This window comes from Paramormyrops kingsleyae, chromosome 13 (assembly GCF_048594095.1).
Source record: "Paramormyrops kingsleyae isolate MSU_618 chromosome 13, PKINGS_0.4, whole genome shotgun sequence".
NCBI classification, from domain to species: Eukaryota; Metazoa; Chordata; class Actinopteri; order Osteoglossiformes; family Mormyridae; genus Paramormyrops; species Paramormyrops kingsleyae.
In genome coordinates, this window is record NC_132809.1 from 21,843,542 (window position 1) to 21,856,189 (window position 12,648).

General features: G+C 44.5%; 1 protein-coding gene across 1 annotated transcript in view; it reads left to right on the top strand.

Moving 5' to 3' along the window:
- Nucleotides 1–8,451, top strand: part of LOC111845753 (NT-3 growth factor receptor-like) — a 165,008-nt gene extending 156,557 nt beyond the window's left edge. Inside the window, exon 17 of the mRNA XM_023815391.2 lies at nucleotides 154–8,451. Coding sequence (XP_023671159.1) covers nucleotides 154–339 — 186 coding nt within the window. The 3' untranslated portion in view covers nucleotides 340–8,451. The remainder of the gene's footprint in view (nucleotides 1–153) is intronic.
- The last annotated feature ends 4,197 nt before the right edge of the window (nucleotides 8,452–12,648 follow it).

The window sequence follows — 12,648 nt, forward strand, 5'->3', positions numbered from 1 at the left end:
AATAGCTGTAAGCACCTTCTTTGTTGGCCTGTGGTTTTCCCACAGTGCTGTGTACTGTATATACAGCTACACAGCGAGGCCTGACTCATCGCATGCCCAGCGGCCTCTCATTCTGCCTCGCCTTCTCACCTCTGCTCTGTGTCTCCCCCTCAGGTCATCGAGTGCATCACACAGGGCCGCGTCCTGGAAAGGCCCCGCCTCTGTCCGAAGGAGGTGTACGACGTCATGCTGGGCTGCTGGCAGAGGGAGCCGCAGCAGCGACTGAACATCAAGGACATGCAGAAGATCCTCTACGCCTTGGGGAAGGCCACGCCGGTCTACCTGGACATCCTAGGCTAGCAGTGCCTGGGCCACCCACTCGTCCACCTGCCCGTCTCTGGCAGACAGGCCAGCACTACCCAGGAATAACCAAACAACACGTACCTTAGTGCTCTGCTGTCACACGCCTGACATGGGGATGGACCTAAGTGCCTGCTACTCCTTTCCACACACTGGATAATGGTCTTAAAGAAAGACAAAAAAGCACTTTTACATTTTGTTTACGTGCATATAAAAATGTACAGTTATACTGTATGAAGATTGAAATCCTTTTTTCTTAAAAATGGCCTCCAAAATGAACAAAACAAATATAAAAAAGCACCGAAAAACTGGAAAAAAAAAAAAAGAGAGAACCAATACTTTTGCATTTGGTACAACAACTTAACAAGATTAAATACCTGGGTGTGTTTTTTTTTTGTTTTCATATTCTGTCCAAATAGATATATACTTTTTGTTTTTTATTTTTAATACGTTGTGGTTGTCTGCTGTGTCGATCACAAAAAGTACGGCACTTTTTGCAGATGACTTAATCACGTTATTGAGTGGGACCAGTGGCAGGGACTTCCTGAAGAAAGCCTTACTGCACTCTGATTGGCTGGATTGTATCTCTGATGCTGGAGATGCGTCTTGGGGGATTTTATTTTTCTGAAAATAATAATAATAATAAAAAAAAATCTGCGTATTGGCGAACTGGAGAACCCTTTAGCAAGAAGGACCCAACAATCAATACAACCTAATTTAATAATTTAAATGTATATACTGTAAATTCTGTGTCACAAATTATGTTAACTTATTTCTTTTCCTGTTTAGGTTATTTAGTTTGTTGTGATGTTATGGTGAGTTAATCCTAGAATTGTTTTTTTTTCTTTTTTAGTTTCTCGACTTTTTAACATGATCATAGAATGTACGTTTCCTTCTTTTTAATTGAGCAAGGACACCAAACTTCTCATCATCTGTAATCCTGACGGAAGAGAGTATGAACTGAGGCCGGAGAGCCGGTGAGACGTGTCACAAAGACGCCGGTGTTTTCCAGGCGTTTATACTTTTTTCCCGCCGATGTGGAGTTGGTGGGAGGCGCGGCACGTCTCCTCACTGTATTCTCCTCGCACGTCTCCTCACTGTATTCTCCTCGCACGTCTCCTCACTGTATTCTCCTCGCAGAGGGTAACACTGGCGCAGGAGGCCTCTGGCCTTTCAGACTCACAGAGGAAGGCGTGTTTCTGAACATGTCATCAGGACCGTCGAAGGCATCCCAAGACTTAACCCTGATTGTCCGTCGCATTTAGAGGAAGCTCATTCGGATGTCACGTGGTAGTACACAGTCCATGTTCCCCACGTTCTGCATTCCACAGTGGTCTGTGTGTCATTGTCACCCATCCTCAGTGTTTGCCTGGGAGGTGTTGCGATGGTGTAAATAGCCCTCAGTCCACATCGAGACCCAGTAACCGGATTTCTAAATATTATGTGGCACGGTTGCAGCCTTTGCATTGGATTCCTTTTTTGTGAAATGCAGATTTGCATTAATACAGGTTTTAAATTAATGGTTATTATAATTATTGATTTCTTATTATTAATGTAAGCAGAGTGTCACCTGGTTTCATCCTGCCAAAAATAGCACGCTTTCTCCAGCCTTTCTACAAGATGCGCTTTAGAGAGTGTAAACATGAGCTGTACATGCGGCTTCATCCACCTGCGAAAACCATGCAGGCTGAAGTCGACAGAGCGCCGCCCTTTAGGTCCCCCTCTGTAAGCGTGCTAGTGCCATCACAGTATTATGTTTACTAAATGTCACTGACCATTAATTTAGATGAACAAAAATCACTTTGGGTTTTCAGATGAGGCCAGTCCTGACATCACCATGTCCTCTGGAAACACAGTGCGGGTGATGAGTGTTTAATAGGTGTTTGCCTCGCTGTGACTCTTGCTGATACTCCTCTCATGCGGCTCGGCCTCACGGCTGTGCCTGTGTGCCCGACACTGTGGATCTGAGTTCCTGCAGTGACTGTGTCTGTTCCTGTTCCTGCCAGGCCTCAGAAAGGCCCGCAGCATACAACCAGACCCTGTCTTAGCCTTTCACCCCCCCATCAGTATATTATAAATAAAGAGTGCCCCCGCCCCTTACGCGGATAGTCGGTGGATCCTCTCCACCATGTGCAGGTTCTTCTGGCCCTGATTCTAAGGGGGAATCGGGGCTGTGGTCCAGGACGACAGGGAGGGGAGGGAAATGTTCGTGTGAGATAATCTGCTTCTGCCTTTCATATCCCAGCATCCTGTCTCCTCGCTTTCATTCGCGGCTCGACTGTTTAGGTCTGTCCACGCCTCCCCCCGCTGCTGTGGCTCAACTCTCTATATGCATGGAATCCAGGCTGCGGTGGATGTAAGAATGGCTGTAGATCAGTTTTCTGACTGTTAAGGTACCGGCAGTATTTGCATTTCAAACGGGTATTTTTTTGTGACGAGTCGCTGACGTTTGTAATTGGGCAGTAATCTGAGACTTTCTTTTACATGCTTTGATGTCAGTGATTTAGACCATCTGGATGGATTTGAGGGCATGATTGCTGTGTTTTATTCGACCATATACATGTATGTGATCACTTGTTAATTTGGATTGAGCTCATGCTGGGTTGCAGCTAGTGAGGGCCTGTGTGGGCTCGTCCCATTCGTGGCGCCGGCGTTCGCGGGGCCGGCGTTCGCGGGGCCGCCACATTTCCTCTATGGCTCCATTGTGCTCCCAGGACTCAAGGCTTGAGTTTATGGTGTGACAGCTCTGCATGCCCAGGAAGTGGCAGCCACTGGGCCCTCTTTGGCTCTCTTTCCTGGCTGAGGCTTGGAGGAGGAAGCAGGGGCACCTGTGGCGTGGAGACGAGGGCAGAGTGAGAAGCAGCGCCCCCGTGTGTCGGAATCTCGATCTGCACGCACACATACATCACAGAGCAGGAGAACTTAATAGATCTCTTTGTATCTCCTTCTGTGGGATTTACTTAATATTATTTTCATGGACTCTATTATGGATATTGTGTTATGATAATGTATTATGATTCCCGCCCAATCCGCAAACCACACAAAAGCATTTTCTGCTGTGAATTTTTATGGGAAAGTTAATTTAGTGAAACAGTATTTTATCCAATAGCATTGTAGCCTCATACCTCCAGGGCTGGGACTTGTGTTCCCATCTCCCAGGCTCCCCCTGTTTGAGAAGGATTTCTACACTGGATAAGCATTAAGGAAGATGAATGGTTGTGGTTGGAATTATTTCTTCCTCTTTCTCAGAGGTGATGACATCTGGGTTGAGATACCTGGTAGCCTGTTTCGAAAAATGGCCAGACTTCGAATCTGTGACTCACATGTTTCCTCGACGATGCTATTCCCTTTGATTCCCAAGAGAACGGCCTTTACTGGGGTAATTCTGCTACCTGTACTTACTGTTTAAGCTCATCTGCAAAGAAAATCAATAAATTAATTGTGTCTGAGGGAGAATCGCCGGCTTCTGGGCGGTGTAATCAAAACAAAGTGAGTGTGACAAGATGGTGGCTCAGAACCAGCCCCCCCCCCACCCCCCCAGAAAGGTCGCAGCGAGTCTAATGACTTCACCTTGCTGAAATGGGTGGAAATTATGGGTGAAATGAGTTTTCCGATCTTTAGATACCCTCTGAATATGATGGCCCATCTCCGCTAATCCCCCAAGGTCAAACGGTCTCTGATGAAGGTCGCAGGTCTGTGGGTCGCAGCTCGAAAGCACTGGCCTCTGACGGATTGCAAGATGCCAGCCCCGGGCCCCCTCTCTTCCCATGCGCGACTGCTCCTGCAGTATGATGGAGGGTTTAAGGCTTTAATTGCGGTAAGAAGGGACCCGGTGGCTCGGACTGAAAGGCTGCAGCTGAGTCAAGTTCTCTTGCGCCTGAGGCCTGACCTCTCTGGGTCCGGCTCCCTGTGATCCAGTTTTTACATTTCAGGCTGGCAGAAAAACTCTGACTGCTCTCCTTGAGAACATGATTGTATCCACGAGTAGCTTGGGGGAAGCAACCTTTTTGGATGAATGGTAATACACCACAGCCATCTGCCCCGACCATGTCATATATTATGTAAGCATTTGCTATAAACCTTCCTTGACTTAGTGAGATCCTGCCAAAAGTGAATTTTCATGATTGTATTCTGATAATGTACAGTCCTTATAATATACTGGACTCATTTGTATTTTATGCAATCTAATAAGTTATTCTTGACAGAAACATAATTTTCAGAAAATGGGAAAATTGAGAACTAATATGAAGTTACACCTACAGCAATTTTAATAATATCACAGTAGGGTCTGCATTTGTAAGGTCAGTCACGTGAGATTCAGTGACTTCAGCAATGGGCACGTTTACTGTGTGTTTTAAGCACACGTGCATTTGCCTGTGGAGGGGGTTTGAGTTGTAGAAAAACACAGTTACGTTACAGCGTTGCCAGTAGGAGGTGCTGCAGGGTAAACACTTATTTGGATCCAGGAAATGAAGATCATTTCCTGAAACAGACCGCAACCTGAACTTAGAACAAGGCCTTGTCACATGATTGGAGAATTCCAATTGAACTTTTAAAGACAGATTTTGTTTTGGTTATTCGCCAATAATTTTCTTTCTCTTTGTTAATACCAGCTAATCTTTATATATTTAAAGAATAGTTAGTAATTTCATATTTAATTCAGTATAGTTGATTAAGAGTGACCTGCCTCCACATACTAGATAAGTGGTTATGGAAGGTGGTTAGATGTTAAGATGTGAACCTGGTAAGGAGAACAGCTGCTTATGTTGAGGGAATCACACTTTTGATGAGGCTGGAATCTCATTCATTTGGCAGATGTTCCTGCCCATAGTGACTCACACAGCTTCCGTGGAAAAGTTGTAGTACAGTGTAAAATTAAGCAACTATTGTAGGAGAAAAAAGCTTCAATTTCCTGAGAATTGTAATAAATCCAGGGGTTTATATGTAAGGGATACTTCAAAAGGAACCAAGAATTTGAGCTTTATGCAACTGCTTTTGGAAAAGTCAAATCGTGAATCGAGACTCAGATTTGAAAACATTGAAAATGACTAGGAAGCTGCTTCTGCTCGCTTAAAGCAGAGTTGCACCCTGCCAAGTGACCGGCCACATCAGCACTGTTACTAATCCCTTCCATCTTCTAGAACTGTCAGTCATTTCTCAGCATATATTGAACCATGCAGTAAGCAACTGGACCCAAGCTAAACAGCTAGCAGGCTTAGATGGCTTTCAGTGGCCGCATTGCAGTAAAGCAGGACGTGGACCGATCAAAATGGTGAAAATATTTAACCAAAGTGAGCTTAAATCTGCCATTCATCTCACTGATAGTTACCAGAGGTGGAAGGTTCAGGATCATAAAGTACAATTTGAATATTCAGCAAATTTATTTGACAGGGTGTCGTTAATAGGAGATTGTTGCGCTTTGAACGTGTTCATGGAGTCTGCCGTCTGCCCCCCTACTACCGCCGCTGTTTGCTTCCTTTCTCTGCCCCATACTCAGGCACGCTTGCTGAACCTCAGCTTTGGTCTTATTTGTTGAGATCACTCCCATAAGGGACTGCAGGTGTGTGTGTGTGTGTCCACTATCCCCGCAGCCAGTCGCAGGGAAACGCAGAAAGGCCTGCGTGGTAAACGCATGAATCCTCTGAGATCCACTTCAGAAGCATCCCAGTGGGGGGCGAGACCAGCCTCACTCACAGAAGCACTGGGAGGCATCCAGGCCTCTGGTCGGTGTGGTGGCTCTGCACGCAGTGGCGTTCCAGCACCGAGCATCTTAATGTCCTGCAAACAAGGCCGGTTTAGCCCTGGCTTTGGCGGGACTGACCCTCAGAGAAAATAGCTAGTTAAGTAGCTAAACCCACAGTGAGGTGTGGTAATCTGCAGTGGGCAACTGCATCTGTGTTCAGTGGTGGCCCAAAGCCTTGCCAGTTAAGTGAATGTAAGCTGCTCTATACTACTTGTTTTGAAGGAAGGCAACCTGATGCTTACAGACCTGTGGTTATGAAAAGTAAACCCAAATCCAGACCGTCAGCAAACATGGCCCCCACCCAGAAAGGCTCCAATCCCTAAAAACATCATGTCTTCTTATTGGCCCCAGCTTGTGCATATACATATATTTCCCTTGCAATAAATTTCTTGAGGAACATCATTACTGTAGGTCTTTAGCAAGCTTACTGTGAGGGGTCAAAACACCTTGTGCACAGGACTAAACATTACTGTAAGTTATAGATGCATGAGGAATCATGCTGCCATGATAATAGACCAACTGAACAAAGCGATGTCGGAAATGTTTATATTTAAAGGTATTTTTGTATTTGCAAGATTTATTTTGCTATTTATTTTGTATCCTGTTATTTATTTTTGGGTTCTGATGCTAAATTAATTTAGATGAATGAAGCTGAGCAATAAGGGGGAGAATGAGGACATCATCCCATCACATCCTTAACAAGAGCAGCATCTTCCTTGTGCTTGTAGGTCATTCATTCATGGTTCTGCTATGAACTCATTTTACTGTCGAAAATCAGAGATCAAGGCTGAAAGCAGGAGAATCGTTCTTAGTCTCTATACCAAGACACATGGTGCAAAAAGACACAAGCTGCAAAATCTACTGGCTTGCTTTGTATCTTTCAAAATTTCTGTTTTTTTTTTTCCCGTGGAATTTCATATGTGTGCGGCAGTTTATAATTAATTGCTGTGTACTACTTGAAGGGTATTTCATGACAGTTGTACGTGTGTGAAGAATGTCATTAGCCGCTCATTCCTGACAAAAGCTCCTCTCAAAATATATGAAACACTTTAAAACTCTGAATATTTTAAAACGAGTCACACCGTAAAAGCTATACCTCTTTGGCCTTTACTTATATAAAGACTCCTCATGTATGACATTTTATCTACAGTATATAGAGTACTATTCAACATGGCATGTATTGGCATTTAACAGTTTATTTATTGATATTAAAATACTACATTTTATGAGAGCTTTGTTCAATAATGGGAGATGGGTGTTGATTTGACCCCCTTTTCAAGTCATTCATTTTGAAATGTCAGACCGTTTCTTAATGTACGGTATTGGGTTGAGCTCCTTTGCGGGATCATACATGCCGCGTCATGCACTGTCCACATTTCGTCGTTTTGTGCATACATGGTGGCGGGCAGACAGAAGCAGCGCATTACCCGAAGGAGTTTGCAGACGCATGGATTTCCGCGGTGCTTCTTAATTGCGTCGGGACGCGGCTGCAGAAATCCCAGCACTGTGGTCATGGATACGGTGACGGTGCTATTGGGAGTAAACTGGGATTAATGGATGGTAGGGGGTGGGGGGCAGTTACGTAAATCGGGGACCAAAAGTGCTACTTTTCCATTAACACATTCAGATAAATTCCACGTGTTTTTAGGAGAGAAATATATTACAGCGCAAATACACATTTCGGACATGTTCCTCAGAAAATGTTACGCGTGATAGTACAGTAATGAGGGACATTCCGTACACAAGCGATACAAAAACATTTCTTGGAAGTAAATAATGAAATGATGGATGTATTCTGCGGTGTTTCACGGGAGCTTTTCGAAATGCATCCGCATTAATATGGTCTTTAAAATATAGCCTAATATAATTCCCTTCCAGTAAATAATTTGAAATAATCTGCAGTATGTATACATGCGAAACATCTTACTATACATAATTATATGTCTGTTATTTTTTTGCGCTCCTCTTTTATACCTTGGATTGGCGGCAGCCACCGGAAGTGAGAGATTCCTTACGTCTCTGTGTTTGTGTGTGTTACACGTACAGGTACTTTGTGTTATCACTGCCATCGAGCTGTGTATGGTTATTAATGACTCTGTGGCTCCCTCTGACATTGCCGGTGATGTGTTTTCACAGGAGGAGCGCGCACTGAATTCTGCATTTCTCTCGTACTCCTATCGGTGTGTGCTACCCTCTTTAGAGTGCTGAAGGAATAAGGTGTTCAACTACTCACATGTTTGTAACTCATCTTTAATCAGTGTTTCGTTGACTTATCCATCTAAAAAATGAACTAATCACAGCTGTAATTAACTATGTATCCTATGATGATTTATGTAGACTTATTCTATAAATAAACTACAAACCACAAAGCATGGTGTTCTGATTTCCTTGAATGTTGATCAGTGGCTCTGCTTGGGGTATTATTTCTTATATATGTACATATGCGATGCATGATACTTGTTGATATGTGCATTTACTATCTATTAATTTCTGTATGGTGCTGCGCTGTTGGGGAGGTACTTCTGGATGCTCACTGCCCTTTGTGTAGAGACTTGTCTCCTTAGTTCTGGTCCCAGCTGCTCTGTGACTGTCTACATTTGTGGCCTAGAAGCTTTCAGCAGAGTGTTTGCTGGGGAGGGCTTCACAAAGGGCCGGTGTCACCCTTTCTTAGACTAATGGGGGAGGGTACAGTGACCCTCCACACGCCGTAATCGTGCACCTCCCTGTGCACTCATCCATACCTTCGTCTGCTTAGTGCGACTGTATGTGAGGGATTGCACGCTCCCAGCACGGCTTCCTAGTGCTGAAATAGAAAATGCTTAGATTTTACTCAGAAATGCTCCCGATGCTTCAGTGACCCGCTCATACAGTGCCTGAAGTATAGTGAAGTATACTGAAGTATACTTTTCTGAATGCATGAAGTACACTTTCCTGCTGTACGTACAGTAGCTATAGTGCTCTTCCTGCTTGCCAAATAAATCGCTTATGATAATAATGATTCATCTTTTCGTACTCGTGCTGGCATCTGGGGTATCCGTCCGTTTGTGTGTTTGTGCGCATTGAATCGACAAATAGGTGTATTACAGAGGAAAATGAAAATGTAATTTTAGTTACCTTTGGCTATCGTACTATAGGTGGGAAATGAAGGATATTGTTATGCCTAATTAGACTAAATGAAAATATGAAAAATGAAACCATTGGACAATAGGACCCTGAAGGCACAATGATTGATAGCAATTAGAAGCTATTACCGGGGAGATTTGCATTAGCAATATGCCGTTAGCGGTGTTACGGCCCACTGGTGTGCATGTCTCTTCTCATCCACGATTAGGCCGTACCATGACAATAAAAAGGTTTCCAGCTGCCATACAGTCAATAGGCTTCTTATATACGAACGATGTACCTTTATGGTGAGCAACCATTAAAAAAATGGTAAAAACCTTCTTATGGAAATGAGTGGCAAGACATGCCCACGGATGTAGTGTTACACATGGCGTGGGCCCAGGACCAGGTTCAATCAGGCCTCTTCTTGTTTTCTCTATTTCGAAATCATCTTTCTTCCACAGTTAATGAGTACATTTATAATTGGGGCAACCGATTGCCTTTGTGGACTCTGGTATTAGCCAGGAAGGTCACCCAACCCATCAGATATGGCCACATGGCGTTAAGTTATACAGAAAGGAAATGGGAGAAAAGCACAAATACTAGTTGGTGTTTATAATTGAGGTTGCAACAGTAGAGAGATTTATTGGTTGCTTTATAGATTTCCTATTTCTGTTCTTTCAGGGGTACCTTGATTAGACATTTTCTGTTATCAGGAATATCTGCATTAAGACATTTTCAATTATCAGGGAAATCTATGTTAGACATTTTCAATTAAACAGAGAGATCAGCATTACAGATCTTCTGTTAGCAGGGGTATCTGCATTACAGATTCCCTCTAAAGATCTCTGAAGATGTTACTTTTGATTTGCCAGCAGATATATTTCACGTTGTTACATGCTGTAAAAATGTCACTGCTGTCAAAACAGGGTGCCTGCTTGACGTGACATTTCGTATTGTTCATCCTTTGATGTCTGTGGCAGTAATGTGCTATAGGCATTGGAGTGCTCTGTCTATGAGCCGTGATGACAGCTTATTCCCTGTCACAGGAAGACTCCCACTCACCTCGCCTCACCCGCAAAGACCCCTGGCATTAAATCACAGCCTCTTCCCACCATGGCTGCTGGCAGAGAGGGAGCGATTATGAGAGTTTGTCTGTGTGGACATAAAGGGCCCCTGTCTTTATCCAGGCAAACACCTCGCCTTTCCAAACATGAAGAAATATATGTAGATAGCTGGCACCTGACATCATCCGACGGGCTCATTACTAACCCCCCCCCCCCCCCCCAGCACCACATAAACAGTGTGCTCACAGGATCGCATACGACGGATGGGTACAGGGCACAACCCGGTTGTGGATTCAGGGACTGGAACCCTTGGGGGTGCTAAAGAACAGTTCAGTGCTGGACCCAATGGGAGGGTCCTTCCAATCCAGGCGGCAAGCCCAGCTAATGCGGGGCTGCACAGTGCCGCATCTTAAGGCCGCAAGCCCGGCTAATGCAGGGCTGCACAGTGCCGCATCTTAAGGCCGCAAGCCCGGCTAATGCGGGACTGCACAGTGCCGCATCTTAAGGCCGCAAGCCCGGCTAATGCGGGGCTGCACAGTGCCGCATCTTAAGGCCGCAAGCCCAGCTAATGCGGGGCTGCACAGTGCCGCATCTTAATGTGCCAGGAGCATTTAGAGAGATGAGACGCCTGGCTATTATCCCGCAGTGCTAGTCACTGGAAAAAGCAGGGCCTAAAACTGGCCGGCACAATCGCACGGGGCACAGTGTACATGCCACACGCTACCAGTGACACATGCGTCTCAGGGCATTCTGGGACAAGCGTAGGGCATCTTTGCAGTACCACCATCATTACCTCCTCCTTCCTCAGAATGTGATGCAATTAAACAGGACAGTATGATGTAATAGACCAGAATAACATGTGATGTTACTCCATGACTTGCCTACTACAACTGTCCATCGGCAGGGCTACCAGCATTGGTTATCGCACCAATGCAAATAATTCAAAACGTGGCAGCACGTCTATTAATCAGTCAGCCCAAGCGTTCTCATGTCACACCCCTCCTGATCTCTCTTCACTGGCTCCCTACTGGCGCTTGAATCAAGTCGAAGTCCTTGGGGCCGGCTTACAGATCCATTACAGGCACCCATCTTCATCCAAAGGCTCCTCAAGACCTATGTCCTATCTCTCCCCCTTCGGTCAGCAAACCAACATCACTTGGAGCTCCTTCCACCACACGAGAAGTGTTGCTCCAGATGGTTTTCTCGTTTGGTTCCCCGGTGGTGGAATGAGCTGCCAAAGCACGTCTGGTCATCAGACTCCTTCTTCTACCTTCAAGAAACACCATAGACTCATCCATTCCCTGAATTCCTTTACTAACCTGGGGTGGGTTTCCAGAAAGCTTCATAACACTAAGTAGTTCATTATCTAGCACTTTAGATAAATCATTAATTAGTGAGTGTTTCTCAAACCCTTTCGTAACTAAAGTTGTTTGTAGTCTTGCCCATAAGTTTACAAGTGCTCTGGCCCGCTCACTACTTTTTACACCGTTCTACATTTGAACTTTTGCCTGCCCAAATTAGATCACAAATACACACTGATGCTCTTTTTTGGTGAATGTGATAACGCGGCTGATGATGATATAACAATAGAATGGTCAAGGGTGCAATATAAAGCTACAATGTAGGCTATAAATTAGCATAAAAAGGGCTTGTTGTTTTAACACCTGTATGCAATTAGAGCAGTTAACAGGGTTGTACACCATTCAGAACTGAATTAAGAATGACCTTGAAATTCAAATTCAATTCATAAAATTGGTTGGAAAAAGGATGCAGAATCGCAATTTGAATTTGAATATAAGGAAGTTGAAATTAAATTAAATTGATTGAAATTCATACACATAGTGCCAGTGCAGCTGTAACAGCTTTATATTTCAGTGTGAATTACACAGCAAGGTAACATAAAGAGCATTCACTGAATCCCACCTCCACCTCACAATCACAAAAATTCACCAGTGCCACGTTTGAAATTTAACCTATATAATAAATAATTTAACTGTCATTTTTTTGTACCGTGGTGGAACAACACCATGCAATCATATAAGTAACCCTATCACAACTTTATCCATCTGACGTTGAATTCAATTTAATTCAATTCAATCCAATTTTACTTGTACAGCACATTTTCACAACATTACATTGTCTCAAAGTGGTTTACATTATCCCTGTCCAAAGCCCCCAGTGAGCAAGCCAGAGGGGACAGTGGCAAGGAAAAACTCCCAAGAAGGATGAAACCTTGGGAGGAACCAGATTCAAAGGGGGATCCCATCCTCCAGGGGGCAGCAGAGGAAGCCCTAACCCTGACCAAACTGAAAGGGGGAGCCCATCCTCCAGGGGGCAGCAGAGGAAGCCCTAACCCTAACCAGACTCAAAGGGGGAGCCCATCCACCAGGGGGCAGC